We start from the raw sequence: 20,238 nt of genomic DNA on the forward strand, positions 1-20,238 counted from the left end.
ACACCAAGACTTAGGTATTTTTGCCTACTGTTTTTATCTCTCAAGATTATTTTTTAAAGATGAGAAAAGGATAAATTACAAAGGCTTTATCTCACTCAAGCCTTAATTACCAGAAAAGGAAAATAAGAAAAATCTACCCTTACTGTGCCATTCACCTTAATTTTCCCTTTCTATAACCATTCATTTTTTTTCACTTCCACCCCATTTTTAACTTGTTGGAACCTTCTCCTGATATAGACTCTGTGCTTTCTGGAAAGTATTCTCACCTTACCTGGATTTTGAAATTTTAATTCTGTCAGGAATATCACCTGAGACAAGTTTTTTCTGGGTATCAATCTGTCTATTACTGTAATCCATGCAGAGGTTAGAATAAAATTTCACTACACAAAATTTAGCACACAGGGGAAACAGAAATTAAGTGCTAAACAATCCTGGAATCCACCAGTTGGGGAAAAAAGTAGCAATAAATTAATGTATAAAAGCGAAAGCGAGAGCTAGGTCGATGAAGTTTGATGATAACCTTTTCAAAAATATCAGCAGAACTAAGTTTTAGGCTGTACAAATAAGCACGATCCATGTAGAGCCTATAAGAGGAAATTCTGTTCATCTGAAATGAGAGTGTCAGAAGTGAATAAAGTTGATCAAAGTCACAGTTCTTGGTCAGTGTCTCTTGACCTTGAAGGAACACAACCAAGATCACTTGATTAAATATGGTCTTTCATGTGATTTCCAGAAAGATGGATCTTCAACTAAAAGATCAAAGTCTTACTCAGCATCTCTGCTGAACAAGGAAGATGCAAAGTAAGGTAATATATGGATCAAGTGGTCATCTGTGAGAGATAAGGCTTTCTTCACAGAAAAACTCAGGACCTTCTCCAGCAGCAGTCCTCAAACCAAAAAGTGTGAAAGAATCTCCTAGGAAGCTAATACAGCCTACTTCCTAGGTCTTTCCCTGGAGAGTCTGATTCATTATTATAGGTTTTCAACCCTAACTGCATATTGCAATTACCTGTGGAGATTTAAAAAAAATACAGATGCCCATACCCAGCACCAGATATTTAAGATTTCATTGGCATGAGATGAAGCCTGGCTCTTGTTATTTTCTAAGAATTTCCCACATAATTATAATGTGCAGCCAGGGATAGGAACCAGAATCTTAGGTGAGGCCTATAATTCCACTTTTAAATATCTTCTAAGTTAACGTGATGCATTGACTATACTTTGTAAAATACTGGGCAAAATTGTGTACCCAACACATCATAAACCTACTAGTCTAAGTAGCACATTTATTAAGTGCTCTGTGGCTTGTGGCTTCCAAACAAGCCTTTACTACTCATTATAACTCCTAGTTATCATAATGCTGAAAAGCAGCTCAGATGACCCCAATCCGTCTTCAATCCAGATATATTTTAATTTTAGAAGTCATAATTTCTTTTCTACTTCATATTATTATACATATATAGTTTATATGACATTCTTTGAAGTCCAAATAACTGTACAGGCTAAAGACGTATTTTAATATTTGCAATGGAATTTGTATTGTAGAAGAGCATATTTGTTTGAGCCCTCTTAATGATGGGCAATGGAAAAGTGACTAGTGCTATAACACCTGCTTTATAGGTGGAAGTAGTTCTGCATTTTTGGACAAGAGAAACACCTGCAAAAATTTCAAAATTTGTTCTTAAGAGGTATCTTTTATCTTTTTAAATTATTTTTAATTAAAGTATAGTTGGAATACAATATTATATTACTTTCAAGTATACAACATAACAATTTCTTATTTATATATCTTATGATTAACTCTTTTAACTGCACACAGTTAATTTTGCAAATTACCATAGCAGCAGAAATGTTCCAGAAAGAAGAGTTTCTATCATAACATAAATTTTATAATATAATTATCTCCTTTGTGCCAGATTGTTTCTTGCTTTTCTGAATATATATATTTTTGCTTCAAGGATTCTTTTTTCACTTCTCATATAAGACTTGAATTTCCTCCAATATTACAGCTGTACAAAAGAAAAACCTAATTAGATACTTTAATTAATTATTCTTCATTAAAGGCTGAAATTTGTGTTAGCATAAAATAATGCGCTAGCCTTTTGGAAGGCTCCATCTGATATTGGGGTAGGAGTATTTTGTGCCATTTACATTTTAGTTTTAGTACTCATATGCTTGTCTTTACTCTTTTATGTTTTCACTTCTAAAGTCTTAGGAGTCAACTTTAAACCTGGATAAAATTTCAGAATATCATATCAGGCCCAACATCTACTAGATTAGTTTCCTGGCACACTTATCCTTAAACATACAAAATGAATGAACTGTAGATCCTGTTTATGCTAGTTTCCCTTTACAACCTATTATACTCCTGGGGGAAATAATTTATATTTGTATTTATTGATGTCAGAAATCTCTCATCTTTGTTCCCATTTAGTAAGCTGTATGTTTCAATGCAGCCAGTGCTGATATCTGGAGGACAGTTGCAGCTATTAGTGAAGCAATTGTCATCGTAATATTGCCATCACTACCTACTTCACCCCTCTTCAATTATTACATCCCATTTATAATTTTTAAAATTTTAATTTCTATGTTCTATGTAATGTACTTTGTATTGTAATGTCATGCATAAAAATTAATACGCAGACATGTGGCAGGGGAATTTTTAACTCAAATCTACATGCTAGACAATTTAGCTTCAGGAGAAATTTACTATAGAAATTCATTTAATATATATGACTTACATAATACCTATAGAATTGCATAATCCTAAGTTTCAGAAATGTGGTGTAACAAAATACAAATTTGAAAAAATAGCTTTGTTTCTAAACATATAAATCGAATACATTTTAACAGTAATTACAAGAACTTTAGTAAATGTCACTTAAAACATAGAAGAAACTGCTTTCCAGAAGAAAAAAACAAATTGCTTGATTATGGCAAACATGCAACATCTAGAAGAAATACTGATCTTTCTTCCATGAATCCAATTTTTTTGTTTGTTTTTTACATTTTAAGTCATCACCCAAAAGCAACTCAAAGGAAAATTAGAGCTTTATGTGACAGACTTAGCAAAAATTATTCAGAATAATGTTTTGGGAGAGAATCACATTTTTGAATAATAATTTCAGTAAATTGAATATTTTATTAAATATAAAAATTGTTAAGAGAGCAACTGAAGCAAACGTATGAATGCAATAATCTCAGTGAATGAATTCTTCTCATTAACAATGTGTGAAAACATTATTCAGAGCACATATAATTTTACCATAAATGATATGCCTGTTTTATGATTATAGTTTCAAATGTGAAATTTTACCAATGATAACCTAAGGCAGTGGTTCTCATCAGCATCACCTGGAAACTTGTTAGAAATTCAACTTATCTGGCCCAGAAACCCTGCAGATGATTCTTATAGTGACTAAAGTGAGAACCAATGTGTTAATATTTTTTTAACCTAATTTAATGTTGGTTGAGACAAAGTTTTAAGTAGTATAATCAGTTTAAAATGGTAATAATTGGTCAAGATTCTTTTATTTTAATAATTTTTATTAAAAATTATTGGGGTGGCATTTATTTATAAAATCAAGTGCACAATTCAACAGTATTCGATATATATATTGCATTGTGTGTTCACCACCCAAAGTTAGATTTCCTTCCATCACCAAATATTTGACCCCTTTTATTCCTATCTACCTCCCTCCTCTCCCTCTTCCTTCTGGTAACCACTAATCTACTGTCCACATCTATGAGTCTCTGTCATGTTTGTTGCTTTCAGTTTTATATCCCACATATAAGTGAAATCATATGGTTTTTCACTTTTTCTGTCTGATTTATTTCACTTAGCATGATTATCTCAAGACCCATCCATGTTGTAGCAAATGGTAGTATTTCATCTTTTTAAATGCTACTATTCCATTATATATATATATATATATATATATATATATATATATATATATATATACCGCATCTTTATCCAGTCTATCGAAAGGCACTTTGATTTTTTCCATGTCTTGGCCACCATGAAAAAAGGGGCTATGAACATTGTAGTGCATATATCTATATGGATAAATGTCAATTTTGTGGAGTAGATACCAAGAAGAGGTGTTGCTGGGTTATATGGTAATTCTATTCTTAATTTTTTGGTCTTGGGGTCTATTTATACTCTTAAAAATTATTTTGGACTCCATAGAGCCTCTGATTATGTATCTTAAATCTATTTATAGCTTCCATATTAAAAATTAAAACTTGAAATTATTAAAATGTTTATTAATTCATTTAAATGTTCTAATAAAACCATTACTTGTTAAAATAAATATATTCTATGAAAAATAACTATTTTCTAAAATGAAGAGATACATTTTTATATTTTTAAAATCACTTTAATTATTGTTAGTAGAAGATTAATACATTAGCTGGATATTCAGATTGCTTTTGCATTTACTATATTGCGATAACACATAGCATGAACTTCTGGAATATACTATACTAATGAGAAATGAGAGTAAAAAAGGCAAATACCCTAATATTATTATGAAAATAATTTTGACCTAATGAATTTCCTGAAATATCTTTCATACACACAGTTTACCAAATTACATTTTAAAAACCTGCTCTTCAGTAACTGTGGAAAATATTAAAAGATGGCTTAAATTGAAACCTAATACATGGAAAAAGTGAAATAATATAAATATTTAATCCAAAAATAGCCCAATATATTGGAATAAAGAAACAGAACAAAGTCAACAAAGAGCAAACTAATGCTATAAAAATTCTGTGTGCTCGAAACTAATAATAAAAAAATAATAGATATAAATGCAACTATATCAACAATTACTTTAAATGTAAATGGTTTAAGACTCCATTTAAAAGGCAAAGATAATAGATATAAATGATTTTTAGAAGAGTTACACTTGATTTATTAGGATACAGAATATTGAAACTAAAAGGATGGAAAAAGGTATATCATATAAAACTGAAATAAAGTGATGTTTCAATAACCTAGATAACTCTTAAATATAATTTGGTGACTGAGAAAAGCCAGAAATAAAAGATTATATAGTGTATGTTTTCATTTGTATGAAGTTCAAAGTAGACAAAAATAATTGATTATGAGATAGAGTTTAAATTACCATTTGGAGTATAGGCTGGGAAGGAGCATTAGAGATCCTTATTGGTGCTGGAAACTTTTCATATTCTTACTTGTGTTATGGTTATGCTGATATATATGTAAGATATCATTAAACTACATATTTATGATTAGTGTAATTGCATGTTATTTATTATAAAATAAATAAATGAATTTCTTAAAAAGACACTGTGGTAGACAGGAAAATTATTAAGCATGCCATTATTTTTCCTCTAGAATTTCCATTGGTTAATGTTTATATCTTCTCTCATCATTATCTTTACATTTTCATTTAAGTCCTCAGGAATATTTATTTGTTTGTTTGTTTGTTTGTTTACTTACTTATTTATTTATCTATCTATTTTTGTACTATTTTTAAAATTATTTTATATGAGTTTAAGGTACGCCATACAATGGTTAGACATTTATATGATTTTTTTTTTATTACGGTGATATTGCTTAACAAAATGCAATAAGATTCAAGTGTAAAATTCAATAGTAAGTCATATATATATTGCATTGTGTATTCACTACCCATAGTTGGAATTCTTTCTGTCACCATACATTTGACCCTTTTTACTCCACCTACCACCACCCCTCCCCTCTAGTAACCACTAGCCTTGTACATTAGACCAGCTCCTCAAAGTTTGAGAGCATTTAATATTATATATCGCTACCATTTGGACTAAATTGTTTTTTTAATGTACACAATATTACAAATTTAACTTGAGCTGTTTGAATCATGAATCTCTATTTCTTTGTCATGTTTGTTGCTTTCAGATTTATATTCCACATAAAAGTAATATCATATGTTTTTCAAATTTTCTGCATGGCTTATTTCACTTAGCATGATTATCTCAAGATTCATCCATGTTGTTGCAAATGGTAGTCTTTCATCTCTTCTTATAACTGAATAATATTCCATAGTAGATATGTACCACTTCTCTATCCAGTCATCTGTTGTAGGAATCTTTGGTTGCTTCCATGTCCTGGCCACCATGAATAATGTGGCTATGAGCATTGGTGTGCATATGTCTTTTCAGAAATGTGTTTCAAGTCTTTGGAGTAAAATACCCAGTTGAGGGCTTTCTGGACCATATGGTAGATCAATTCTAAGGTTTTTGAGGAACTACCATACTGTTTCCCATAGTGGCTGTACCAACTGGCAGTCCCACCAGTAGAGTATCAGGGTTCCTTTTTTTTCACATCCTCTCCAACACTTACTACTTGCACTGTTCATAACAGCCATTATAACATGTGTGAGATGGTATCTCATTGTGGTTTTGATTTGCAATTCCCAAATAGCTAGTAATGTTAGGTATCCTTTCATATGTTTGTTGGCCATTTGCAAGCCTTCATGGTAGAAGTGTCTGTTCAGGTCTTCCGCCCATTTTTTTAAAAGGATTTTTTTTATTGAGTTCTTTGAGTTCTTTGTATATTTTGGATATTAGGCCCTGTTAGAGGCATGGCTTGCAAATATATTTTCCCATTCAGGTAGTTTTCTCCTTGCCTTGTTGACAATTTCTTTAGCTGTGCAGAAGCTTTTTAGTTTGATACAGTCCCATCCTTTTATTTTTGCTTTTACTTCCCTTGCTTTTGAGATCAAATTCATAAAATTCTCTTTAAGTCCAAGTCCCATGAGTTTAGTTCCTGTGTTCTTCTGTGCATTTTATTCTTTCAGGTCTCCTGTTCAGGTCCTTAATCCATTTTCAGTTAATTTTCATATGTGGTGACAGTCAACAATCTAGTTTCATTCTTTTGCAGGTGGCTTTCCAGTTCTCCCAGCACTATTTATTGAAGAGGCTTTCCTTTCTCCACTGTACAGTTATGGCTCCCTTGTTGAAAACTATTTGCCCATATAATCAGGGGTTTACTTTAGGACTCTTAATTCCATTCCACTGGTCTGTGTGTCTGGTTGTCTGCCAATACCATGCTGTTTTGATTATGGTAATTTTGTAGTATAATTTGAAGTAGGCAGAGTGATATCTCTAGCCTCATTCTTTTTTCTCAGGATGGCTTTGGCAATTCGGGATCTTTTGTGCTTCCATACGAATCTGATTTCTTTTTTGTTCTATTTCTTTTGAAAATGCTTATTTTTTAAAGAAAAAATGTTGATGGGGATTGCATTACATCTGTGTAATGCTTTAGGTAATATGGTCATTTTAACTATGTTGATTCTTTCAATCCAAGGACACAGAATATCTTTCCATTTCTTTGTGTCTTCTTCAATTTCTTTCAGTAGGGTCTTATAGTTTTCATTATATAAGTCCTTCACATGGTTTGTTACATTTATTCCTAGATATTCAAATTTTTTAGTTGTAATTGCAAAAGGAATTGTTTTTTATATCATTTCTTTTTCTGACACTTCATTATTAGAATATAGGAACACTATAGATTTTTGAACATTGATTTTGTATCCTGAAAGGTTACTGTATTTGCTTATTGTGTCTAGTAGTGTTTGTGTGGATTCCTTAGGGTATTCTGAATAAAAAATCATGCCATCTGCAACTAGTGACAGTTTGACCTCTTCATTTCCTATTTGGATGCCATTTATTTCTTTTTCTTCCCTGGTTGCACTCACTAGGACCTCCAATGCTAAATCGAATAACAGTGAAATAGTGGATCTTAGAGGAAAGGTTTTTAGCTTTTCACCATTAAGTATAATGTTGCCTGAGGGTTTGTCATATATGGCCTTTATTGTGTTAAAGTACTTAACTTCTATACCTATTTTATTAAGTGTTTCCATTTTAAATGGATGTTGTGGGTTGTCAAAGGCTTTTTTCTGCACCTACTGATATGATCATATGATTCTTATTTTTGTTTATGTGATGTATCACATTAATCGAATTGCATATGTTAAATTATCCCTGTGTCACTGAAATGAAGCCCAGTTGTTCATGCTATATAATCTTTGAAATATGTTGTTGTTTTAATTCACTAGTATCTTATTTAGAACTTTTTCTATCTGGGTTCATAATAGATATTGGCCTGTAGTTTTCTTTTCTTTTTCTTTCTTTCTTTTCTTTCTTCCTTTTTCTTTTTCTTTCTTTCTTTCTTTTTTTTTTTTTTGTTTTGTTTTGCTTTGTGTGTGTGTGATATCTTCACCAGGTTTTGGTATCAGAGTAATAGCCTCATAAGATGAGTTAGGAAGTACTGCTTCCTCTAATTTTTTTTTGGAAAAGTTCAAGGAAAATAGGTATTAAATCTTTGAATGTTTGGTAGAATTCACTGTTGAAGCCATCTGGTCCTGGACATTTACTTTTTGGTAGGTTTTTGATGATTGTTTCAATTTCTGTACTGCTGATTGGTCTATTTAGATTTTTCAGTTCTTGATTCAGTTAAGGAAGGTTGTATCTTTCTAAGTACTTGTCCATTTCTTCTACGTTATTAAATTTGGTGTTATATACTTTTTCATAGTATTCTTGTATAATCTTTTGTATTTCTGCGCTCTCATAATTTCTCCTCTTTTATCCCTGATTTTGTTTATTTGTGTCCTTTCTCTTTTTTCATTAGTGAGTTTAGCGAGGGGGTTGCCAATTTTATTAAACTTCTCAAAGAGCCAGCTCTTCATGATTTTCTTTTTTTCTGTTTTTTTTTTTTGTCAATTTTATTTAATTATGCTCTAATTTTGATTATTTCTTTCCTATTGCTGACTTTAGGCTTTATTTATTCTTCTTTTTCTAGTTTTTTAAAGATGAAGTGTTAGGTTGTACATTTGATGATCTCATTCTTGTTTTTGAGAAAGGCCTATAATGATATGAACTTGCCTCTTATTACCACTTACGTCATGTTTCAAAAGTTTTGATATGTTGTACTATCATTGTCATTTATTTCTATGTATCTCTTGATGTCTGTTTTTGTTTCTTCTGTGATCCAGTCATTCTTCAGCAGTATGTTGTTTAATCTCCATGTATTTGTGGTTCTTCCCATTTTCCTTTGATCTCCAGTTTTAAAGCATTACAATCATAGAAAATGGTTGTTATCATTTCAACCCTCTTATATTTGTTGAGCCTAGTGCTTGTCCAAGTATATAGTAAATCCTTGAGAATGTTCCATGTGCACTGGAGAAGAATGTATAAGCAACTGTTTTGGGATGAAAGGCTCTGTGAATGTCAATTATGTCCAGATGGTCGAATGTGTCATCTAAGAATGTTATTTCCTTATTGATTTTCTGTTTGGATGAACTGTTCATATCCAACTGTGGGGTATTTAGGTCCCCTACTACGATTGTATTTTGGTCTGTTTCTCCCATTAGTTTTGTTAGTGATTGTTTTTTGTAACTAAGGATTCCATGATTGGGAACATAGATATTAATGAGTGTTGTATAATCTTGATGTATGATTCCCCTTGTTATTAGGAAGTGTCCCTCGGTATCATTCTTTACCTTTTTTTATTTTGAACTCTATTTCATCTGGTATTAGTACCACTATTCCCACGTTTCTCTGAATGCCATTTGCTTGAAATATCATTTTTCTGCCCTTTCATTTTGAATCGATATTTGTCTTTGGAAATGAGATGAGTCTCCTGGAGGCAGCATGTGGTTGAGTTTTGTTTTTAGATCCAGTCTGCAACTCTGTGCCTTTTTTTGGTAAGTTCAGTCCATTTAAATTTACAATGATTATTGAATTATGAGATTTTACTGTAGCCATTTTCTTTTGCTTTCTGGTAACTCGGTGTTTCAATTTTTTCCTTGTCCTTGCATTTGTCTGTCATTTTAATTTCATTGAGTTTTGTGAACTTTCCCTCTGGTCCTTCTTGTGCATGTTATGTAATTCAGTTCTGGGTCTTTGGTGTGTGGTTACCATTAAGAATATGTAAAGGATAGTTATACATACACAAACACATACATACATACATATATATACATACACATACACATACACATACATACATACATACATACATACATACACAGTAGTCCATTTTCTTTGACGCATGCCATATTTCCATTCTCCTTTGCAAATTTGGATATTTGATTCATCTCCTTTTCTATCATTGTTGTCTCAAATTTCCCAGGTGTATGCTGAACCTTCATTTCTATCTTCCAATTGCAATTCTCTTCTTATGGTTTAATCTTTTAATACCCTGTTCTTAATAAGGATTGTATTACTCTCCGTCTGTCTTCCTGCTAGTTACTTTACTCATACTTATGAAATATTTTTGTCATTTTGTTTCAAGTGGGCTGACCCCTTTCTGTATCTCCTGTAGTAAGGATTCATAGTGAAGAATTTCCTCAATTTTTGTTGAGGTCTTAATTTGTAAATGTCTTTATTTAACCTTCATATCTAAAGGAGAGCTTTGCAGGATACGTTATTGTTGGCTGGTAATTCCTTATACTTAGTAGTTTGAATATTTTGTTCCACGACTTTCTTGCTTGTAAAGTTTGTGCTGAGCAATTTGAAGATAATCTAATTGATTTTCCTTTATATGTTACTGTCTTGTTTCTCACTGCCTTGAGAATTCTTTCTTTGTCTTTAAATTTTGATAATTTTGATATAATGTGCCTTGGAGAAGGTCTTTTGGGTTGCAATAATTGGCTGTTAACTATATGTCTGAATATGCTCTCTGATTCCTTCTCCTTTTCTTCTCCTTCATGAATAACCATTATTCTTATGTTGCCTTTCTTGGTGGTATCAGCTAGTTTTTTTTTTGTATTTCTCTTTCATTATTTTTTATTATTATTTGCTCTCTCTCTTCTTCCTTCAGTATTATTTTTAGATTTCTGTCTTTGTTATTGCTGATCCTTTCCTCTATTTGATCAACTCTGTTTCCTAAGCTTCCTATTTCATTCTTCATCTCTCTTAGTGTGTTCTTCATCTCTAGAAGTTCTATTTGGTACTTTTTAAGTGTTTCAGTATCATTGCTAAAAAAACTTTTCCTGCTAATCTAGTTTTGCTCTACTGCTGGAATTGTTGATCTGCTTTATACAGGATTTCATTGAGTTTTTTTTTTCTGAATTCTCCGTCATTTCAGTCACATGTTTCTATGTCTTTAAGCTTACTTTCTGTAGATTTTTCTCTTTCTTTCTGAGCTACCCTGTCACCTTGGTCGTTCATGGTATTTGATGGACCATTTCTGCCTGGGCTTTAATGGAAATGTATTCTGCATTTTTCTCAGAAGATTTATTATATAGAATTCTCTCTTTAACCTGTTGCTAAGAAGGTGTGTGTGTGTGTGTGTGTGTGTGTGTGTGCGTGCGTGTGTGCATGTGCGTGTGTGTGTGTGTGTGTGTTTGATTTCCAGTAGGTGACATCCAAGCCTTTTGGGTTTCGACTTTGAGACAATAATGCCTCTTGTTTCTGATAAATAAATATTCATTATGATCACTACTCTCAGTTTCAGTCCCTGTCATTGTTAGCAACAGTTTTGGTAACATTTGTTCAAATTCCCCAGGGGCTCTATGGTATTTAGTGCTGGAGGATATGGGGTGAAGGAATGGTGCACTCAGGGTCTCTGATTGGGCTTCACTGCTAATCTTCATTTCTCACCCTCCACTTTGCAACCAGGGCTGTTTATATAAAGGTTTTGCCCCTCTGCAGTTAGTTTCCGCTCTGCTTTCTGGCCTATTATCTGGATTCTGCTGTGTGAAGCTCACGGATCCCTCAGGCAGGGCTATTTGGGGAACCAACTGCAGCTTTTCCCCTCCCCCTCCTCTTGCAGGAAGCTCTGGCCACAAAAGGCAGTTTCTTTTTTCCTTCCTACCTACGCACTAGACTCCCGTGTTTCTGATGGCTGGAAGCTTTTGTGCTCAGATCACTGTCTCAGGCATGCTTGTGTGCAGGTTGGGTGTTTTTTTTTTTTTGAGTTTTCGATGTTCAGCTTATTATTTCAAGGGGAGATCTCTCTGCCATGCTTCTGATGTCCTTTTTATATATAATTTACAAAGTGATCCCCCTAATTATTCTAGCACCTTGCTGGCACTGCATAAAACCATAACAACAATGTAGACTGTATTCCCTAAGCTATACTCTAAATCCCCATAAATTATTTTTTTAACCTTTGGTAGTTAAACAAAGTTAATTTTGTCAGTTGATGAAAATATGGACCTGAAAATACTAGACAATGAGGACACAAAATATGGAGGAGAGGATATTGAAGTATAAGGTTTTACGGTCATTCTATTAATCACAGAAAGATATAGGTATTGATTAAATGGATTAAGTCTTATGTATGTTAAAACTTTTAGGTTAAAGATACATAAATGGAATGTGTATTGTCTTTACTAGTAGAGTTTATCACAAACAGAATGAAGAAAGTGTGTTATAATAGAATGTAGGTAAGAGAGGAAATGTGCCAAAGGAAACATGACACATAGAAGACAAAATAAGATGACAAAATAAGTCCAGACTTTTCATAACCACAATAAATATAAAAAGATGAGGCATCTGTTAAAAGGCATAGACTCTCAGATTGGTGCCATTTCTTCAAATTCTGAAGGATTCCTTTCGACAGCTTGGAAATTAATAGATTATTTGAAACACTGTATTATTATTACTATTTAATACTTATTTTGTGCTCTAAATATAGAAATAACAGACTTATGCTAACAATTAAACACTAACTTCTTTATTCCTTTCTCTTGTAGTCTGATCTCAACCATGAAATAGAGTCTGATATTATAGATGTGGTAAGTAGCCTTTTATGATCTTGTTTTATAAAAGAAAATATTTTCCATATACTATATACTTTTTGATACTAAGATACTAAATAATTATCTTTCATTTAATACTCTGAATAAAAGTACAGAGGCATAGACATATATCGTGAATGTTTATAACAGTTTATCTTTTTCTGTCACACAAATGAAATTGTATGAAACAAGGAAAAAATGTTTCCCATAGAAGGTAATATTCTAAAATGTGAGACAAAATAAATCACAAATTAATTGAAAGGTATAATTATAATGGGAAAATATGAGCAGTATTTTTTCAGCATATCATCAAACAAAAATAAAAAAAAATAGTTCTTCTATTCACATTTCTGATTTTGAACACTCTTCTTCCAAGACATAATTTGCTCATCTGCAGCTTTCTTTTGTCAGATGCACTTTGGAGTTTTTAATTATTCAGTAGTGCAGACCTTAATAACCTTGTCATAGTTTTAAATTATGTATATCGAATATTGGCAGGGAGAAATTCATATTCTTAAAATTCCACTGTTTGCAAATAACATATTTCTCAGTAAGTTCCACCAAAAGAAACTTTGAACCTGTATCTATTGCCTTGGGTACCTCTGTTCATTCTTTGTTTCAAAAAAAATTGATAGTACTCTTTAGAATTACAGATTGCTTGAAGTATTTTAGACGTGGCTGAAACAATTAGAATTAATTAATTATATTGTTTCATTTGGATAAAGATACGGTATAAATATACAGTGGAATATTAATCATAAAAAATGAAATCTTACCATTTTCAATGACATGAATGGACCTAGAGTTTATTATGCTAAGTGAAATAAATTGGATAGAGAAAGACAAATACCATATGATTTCACTTATATATGCAATCTAAAGAACAAAATAAACTAACAAACAAAATGGAAACAGACTCATAGATACAGAGAACAAACTGGTGATTGACAGATGGGAGGGGGACTGGGTGCAAAAGGTGAAGAGATTAAGAAGTACAAACTTATAGTTACAAAATAATTATAGCGGTGTGAAGTACAACATAGGGAATATAGTCAATAATATTGTAATAACTGTGTATAGTGCCAAATGGGTACTAGGCTAATTGGGGGAATCACTTTGTAAATTATATAAATGTCTAACCACTCTGCTATACATCTGAAACCACTATATTGATTGTCAACTCTAATTGAAAAATAAAAAATTTTAAAAAATTATATTTCTTCCTTCTATGTCAATCCAGTATTCATTTGAGTATGTTTAAAAGGCTCAAACTCTCCTGTATTGTAAATGGGTTTTTAGCTTTTGATTTTTTGTTTTGTTTTGCCAGTGGTTTATCAGTTGCTTCATGCTAAAAGTATCTAATACTAATTCTCTTTTTCAGATAATATCTGTAACAAAAGAAAAGAACTCTTTGCCTTAGAAACTATCTCCTTTTACAATTTGCTGATGTGCAAATGTAATTTCTTTAGCTTTAAGACTTCTTTCTGTCAGAACGAAAATTTCCCCTTGAGATATACAGTATTAAGTAAGTTCATGATTTCTTAAGTACAAGAAAGTTTTTTGGGTTCTTCTTAAAAACAGTTTTTGATAAGGGTGAGTTTAAATAAAGTATGAGGACTTTGAGTGCATAGAGTGAGGGCTGGAAAAGAAAGAAACAGGAGGAAAGTAGGCCTCTTGCTAAAATAGGGGCAGGAAACTTTGCTCTTGAAGCATTTGTTGTAGTTAAGTATAAATTGAATTTAACTTCAATAACAAACTAGGAACCACCAAAGGTGTAGTTAAAAATAAAGTGGCTTCGCATTTTATATCTGCCATAAATCATCATCACATCTATCTCATCACAGGAAGTCTTGTGTTTAAGATTATCCTATTTTAGAAATCATGAAAAAGATGACTTATTTTATAATGTTCTTCATTCTTTTTTTAGACTGGAAGGTTGTAGTGATTATATGTTATATAAATGAAAAACATTTTGAGATTTCTAATATATATTACTTCTTAAATATAGATAAATAGATTTTAAATTCTTAATAATTAAATAAGCATACAATATTTGTTATCTAATATTTTCACCCTGTTTTCTCTAAGCATTCCTTGCTGCCCCCTTCAATTTTATTTTTCTTTACTCTTAAGATTTTCTCTTAACTATTTCTCTTCTAACTATATCTATTTTCTCGTGCTATTTTTCTCTATCATTGCCCTTTATGGGGCCAGAAAATAGAAGTATTGCTGTGAAATATAGGAACTGTTCATAAATTTTCAGAATGCGTATGATGCTAAAACATTCCAGCCTTCAAAAACTAATAAAAAACACCCAAAGTCTAAAGGATTTTTATGTATCTGTCTGCACTGTTCAGGATTTACAGTTATAGCTATCTTCTGTGTAAGACATACTTCTTCATCAGAAATTATATTGACATTGTAGTGATGTATGAACATACATGAGAAAGGAAAAATTTTTTTGTCCTTTTTTTATAGGGTAAGATTTTCTAAGTACCTAATATCTGATACTAATATTTGGTTCTCCTCAGAATAGCACAAATCGATTATATATTGGCTCACATATCAGTCCTTGGATCTAATTTTCGTTATCCCTCAAGTAAAATGAATAATATCATAGAATCATACATTCTTAGACTTGGAAGGCACTTTAGTTTTGGTTCAACCATCCACTCTAGTATTTGAGTAACCTCATATATATTAAAGTGGGCCTAATATATTTAAAATACTATGTTACTAAACATTCATTTAATTTCATTTTATTCTCAATCTTTTTTATTGTGAAGTACATTTTCCAGATAGGCAAACTGAAGCTGATAGATTTTATGTCACTTGCTCAAGATCACACAGCTAATTAATTGCACATATGGGATTTGGATTCAGGTTATTATGATACTAGAGTCCATCTCCTTTCCTATATACCATAAATCTGTATAGTCTATGCTTGTATACCTGGGAAGCTCATCATAGACAGCTCTTAGTTTTGGAACGTCCTCTCTTATAATGACACAAAACCTGCCATTCTATAGCGTCACTCATTGTTCTTACTTCAATATCCAGAAGTTGACAAAACTAATTTAATTATGCTTACATATGACTGCTCCTTATATATTTCAATACACCAAGATTGTCTACCTCAAATAAACACTAACAGTTCCCTTTACCATTATGGTTGCTCTGGTATCAATATGGTAAAAGGTATCCATGATCCTTTTTAATGAAGTGCTCAGAACTTATCGGTGCTCAGAACTTTAACAGCCAGTAAAGAGCATTAATATGTCACTTCTTTTGTGCTATACTATTTTTAATGCTTCCTAAGATGTAATTCATATTTGTATTGTTTCGATTTCACCACCCTCATCACAAGCTGACCAAGATGTGCTTCTTCCTCAAATAATAAAAAGAATATGTAAATATGCAGACACTTTTCTGTTTTACTTATGTTAACATTTATTTATTTATTTTAGGCTTTTTAAAAATTAACTTTATTGGGGTAACATTGGTTAATACAATTAAATAATTTTCAGGCGTACATTATAATTGGACATCTGTATATTCTCTTGTGTGTTTACCACCCAAAGTCCAGTTTCCTTCAGCTACCATATATTTGACCCCTTTATCAACTTCACCCTCCTCCTATCCCCCTATACTTGAAGGCCTTTATCTCGTCTATCTACCCCTCCTGCCCCACCCTCTACCTTCTGGTAACCACTAGTCTATAGTCTATGTCCATGAGTATCTGTTTGTTTTCCCTGTTCATTTGTTACTTTTAGGTTTATATCCCACATACAAGTGATATCATGTGATTTTCAACTTTTTTCTGTTTGGCTTATTTCGCTTAGCATGATTATCTCGAGGTCCATCCATGTTGTTGCAAATGGCAATATTTCATCTCTTCTTATGATGGAGAAATATTCCATTGTATATGTGTACCACTGCTTCTTTATCCAATCATCTGTCATAGGACACTTCTGGATATGGGTTTTCAAGTCTTTGAGGTACATACCGAGTAGAAGGATTACTGGATCATATATATGGTAGATAAATTTTTAGTTTTTTGAGGAACCTCCATACTGTTTTTCATTGTGGCTGTACCAATTTACAGTTACACCAGCAGTGTATGAGGGATCATTTTTCTCCACATCCTCTCCAACATTTGCTATTACTTGTCCTGTTGATTACAGCTATTCTAACAGGTGTGAGATTGTATCGCATTGTGGTTTTGATTTGCATTCTCCTAACAGCTAGTGATGTTGAGCATCTTTTCAAATATCTGTTGAGCATACGTATGTCCTCTAGGGAGAAGAGTCTGTTCAGGTCCTCTGCCCATTTTTTGATCGGATCATCTGTTTTGTTGTTCTTATTGAGTTGTATGAGTTCTTTGTATATTTTGGATATTAGGCCCTTATTGGAGGTGTTGCTTGCAAACATATTTACCCATTTGAATGGTTGTCTGTTTACCTTGTTGACGATTTCATTTGCTGAGCAGAAGCTTTTTAGTTTGGTATAGTCCAATTCATTTATTTTAGCTTTACTTCCCTTGCTTTTGATATCCAATTCATAAAATCTTCTTTAAGTCCAAGGTCCTTGAGTTTTGTTCCTCTGTTTTCTTCTATGCATTTTATTGTTTCAGGTAGATTCAGGTCTTTAATCCATTTTGAGTTAATTCTGGTGTGTGTTGATAGACAATAGCCTAGTTTCATTCTTTTGCAGGTGGTCTTCCAGTTTTTCCAGCACCATTTATTGAAGTGGCATTCTTTTCTCCACTGTATATTTTTGGCTTTTTTTTTGTCAAAAATTATTTGCCCATATAGATATGGGTTTACTTTTGGACTCAAAATTCTGTTATACTGGTTCATGTGTCTGTTTCACTGTCAGTGTCATGCCATTTTGATTCCTGTCACCTTGTAGTATAACTTGAAGCCAGGCAGAGTGATGCCGCCATACTTGTTCTTTTTTCTCAGGGTGGCTTTGGCAGTTCGGGGACTTTTGTGCTTCCATACAAATCTGGTGATTTTTTTCTATTTATTTAAAAAATGCCAATGGGATTTTGATGGGGACTGCATTAAATCTGTATAATGCTTTAGATAATATGGCCATTTTAACTATATTAATTCTTCTAGTCCAATAACATGAAATATCTTTCCATTTCTTTGTATCTTCTTTGATTATTTTTAATAAAGTCTTATAGTTTTCAATATATAGGTCCTTCACATGTTTCATTAGATTTATTCCTAGGTATTTTATTATTTTTGTTGTAATTGAAATAGGAATTTTTTTCCTCTTCTTTTTCTGACACTTCATTATTAGAGTATAGGAAAGCTATGGATTTTTGAACATTGATTTTCTATCCAGAGATTTTATTGTATTTGCTTATTGTGCTTATTGTTTCTAGTAGTGTTCTTGTGGAGCCTTTAGGGAATATATATATATATATATATATATATATATATATATATATATATATATAGTGAATCATGTCATCCACAAAATGTGACAGTTTGACTTCTTCATTTCTTATTTGTATGTCTTTTATATCTTTCTCTTGCCTGATTACACTCACTAGGACTTCCTATGTTATATTGAGTAACAGCAGCTATAGTGAACAGCCTTTCTTTATTCCTGATCTTAGAGGGAAGGGTTTTAGTTTTTCACCGTTAAGTATAATGTTGGCTGAGGGCTCATTATAGATGGCTTTTATTATGTTAAGGTATTTTCCTTCTAAATTGATTTTGTTAAGTGTTTTGATCATAAATGGATGCTGTATCCGGTCGAAGGTTTTTCTGCATCTAAAGTCATAATTATGTGATTCTTATTTTTAAATTTGTTTATGTGGCGTCTCACATTGATTTGCATATGTTGAATCATCCTTGTGCCTCAGGAATGAAGCCCACTTGATTGTGGTGTATAATCTTTATAATATGTTGCTGTATTCAGTTTGCTAATATGTTATTTAGGATTTTTGCATCTGTGTTCATGAGAAATATTGGTCTGTAGTGTGTGTGTGTGTGTGTGTGTGTGTGTGTGTGTGTGTGTTATCTTTATCAGGCTTTGGTATCAGGGTCATATTGGCCTCATAAAACAAGTTGGGAAGTATTGCCTCCTCTTCGCTTCTGTGGAAGATTTTGAGAAGAATAGGTGTTAAATCTTTCATCGGTAGAATTCACTGGTAAAGCCATCTAGTCTTGGACTTTATTTTTTAGTTGGTTTTTGATGATTGTTTCAGTTTCCATACTGCTGATCAATCCATTTAGATTTTTCAGATTGTCTTAATTCAGTCTTGGAAGATTGTATTTTTCTCAGTACTGGTCCATTTCTTCTAGATTATTAAACTTAGTGTTATATACTTTTTCATAGTATTCTTGTATGATTTTTGTATTTCTGTGATGTCGTAATTTCTCCTTTTTTATACCTGATTTTGTTTATTTGTGCCTTTCTCTTCTTTCTTTAGTGAGTCTAGCCAAGGGTTTGTCAATTTTGTTGACCTGCTTAAAGAACCAGCTCTTTGTTGCTTTCATTTTTTCTATTGTTTGTTGTTGTTGTTGTTTTCAATTTCATTTATTTCTGCTCTAATTTTGATTATTTCTTTCCTTCTGCTGACTTTAGGCTTCATTTGTTCATATATATATATATATATATATATATATACACACACACACACACACACACACATATATATGTATATATACATATACATATAAATATATATGTATATATACATATATATAAATATATATTTTTTAGATGAAGCATTAGGTTGTTTATTTGGTCTCATTCTGAGAAAGGACTGTGATGATGTGAACTTTCCTCTTACGGCCATTTTTGCTGTGCCCTAAAAGTTTTGATATGGTGTACTATCATTGTCATTTGTTTCTATGTATCTCTTGATCTCTCTTTTTATCTCTTCTCTGATCCAGTCATTCTTCAGCTGCATGCTAGTTAATCTCCATGTATTTGTGGTTCTTCCTGCTTTCTTTTTGAAGTTGATCTCTAATTTCAAGGCATTATGATCAGAGAATATTGTTGGTATGATTTCAACCCTCTTATATTTGTTGATGCTATTTCTGTCCCAGTATGTGGTCAATCCTTGAGAATGTTCCATGTGCACTAGAGAAGACTGTATAAGCAGCTGTTTTGGGATGAAAAGCTCTATAAGTGTGAATTTTGTCCAGTTGGTCTAATGTATCATTTAAGGATATTATATCCTTGGTTTTCTGTTTGAATTATCTCTCTATATCTGACAGTGGGGTATTTAGGTCCCCTACTATGATGGTGTTTTGGTCTGTTTCTCCCTTTAGTTCTGTTAGTAATTGTTTTATATATTTTGGGGCTCCCTGATTGGGAGTATAGCTATTTATAAATGTTATGTGTTCTTAGTGCTGATTCTCTTATTATTATGAAGTGTCCCTCAGTATCTTTCCCTTTTTTAATTTGAAGTCTATTTTGTCTATTATCAGTACCACTACTCCTGCTTTTCTCT

General features: G+C 32.1%; 1 protein-coding gene across 1 annotated transcript in view; it reads left to right on the top strand.

Annotated features, from left to right (window-relative positions):
* The window catches only part of LOC107519749 (connector enhancer of kinase suppressor of ras 2-like), a 187,073-nt gene that overhangs the window by 127,026 nt on the left and 39,809 nt on the right, over positions 1-20,238 (top strand). The window contains exon 7 of the mRNA XM_016162728.2: positions 12,714-12,755. Within this exon, the coding sequence (XP_016018214.2) occupies positions 12,714-12,755 (42 nt within the window). The remainder of the gene's footprint in view (positions 1-12,713; positions 12,756-20,238) is intronic.

The sequence above is a fragment of the Rousettus aegyptiacus genome, unplaced genomic scaffold (assembly GCF_014176215.1).
Source record: "Rousettus aegyptiacus isolate mRouAeg1 unplaced genomic scaffold, mRouAeg1.p scaffold_m13_p_9, whole genome shotgun sequence".
NCBI classification, from domain to species: domain Eukaryota; kingdom Metazoa; phylum Chordata; class Mammalia; order Chiroptera; family Pteropodidae; genus Rousettus; species Rousettus aegyptiacus.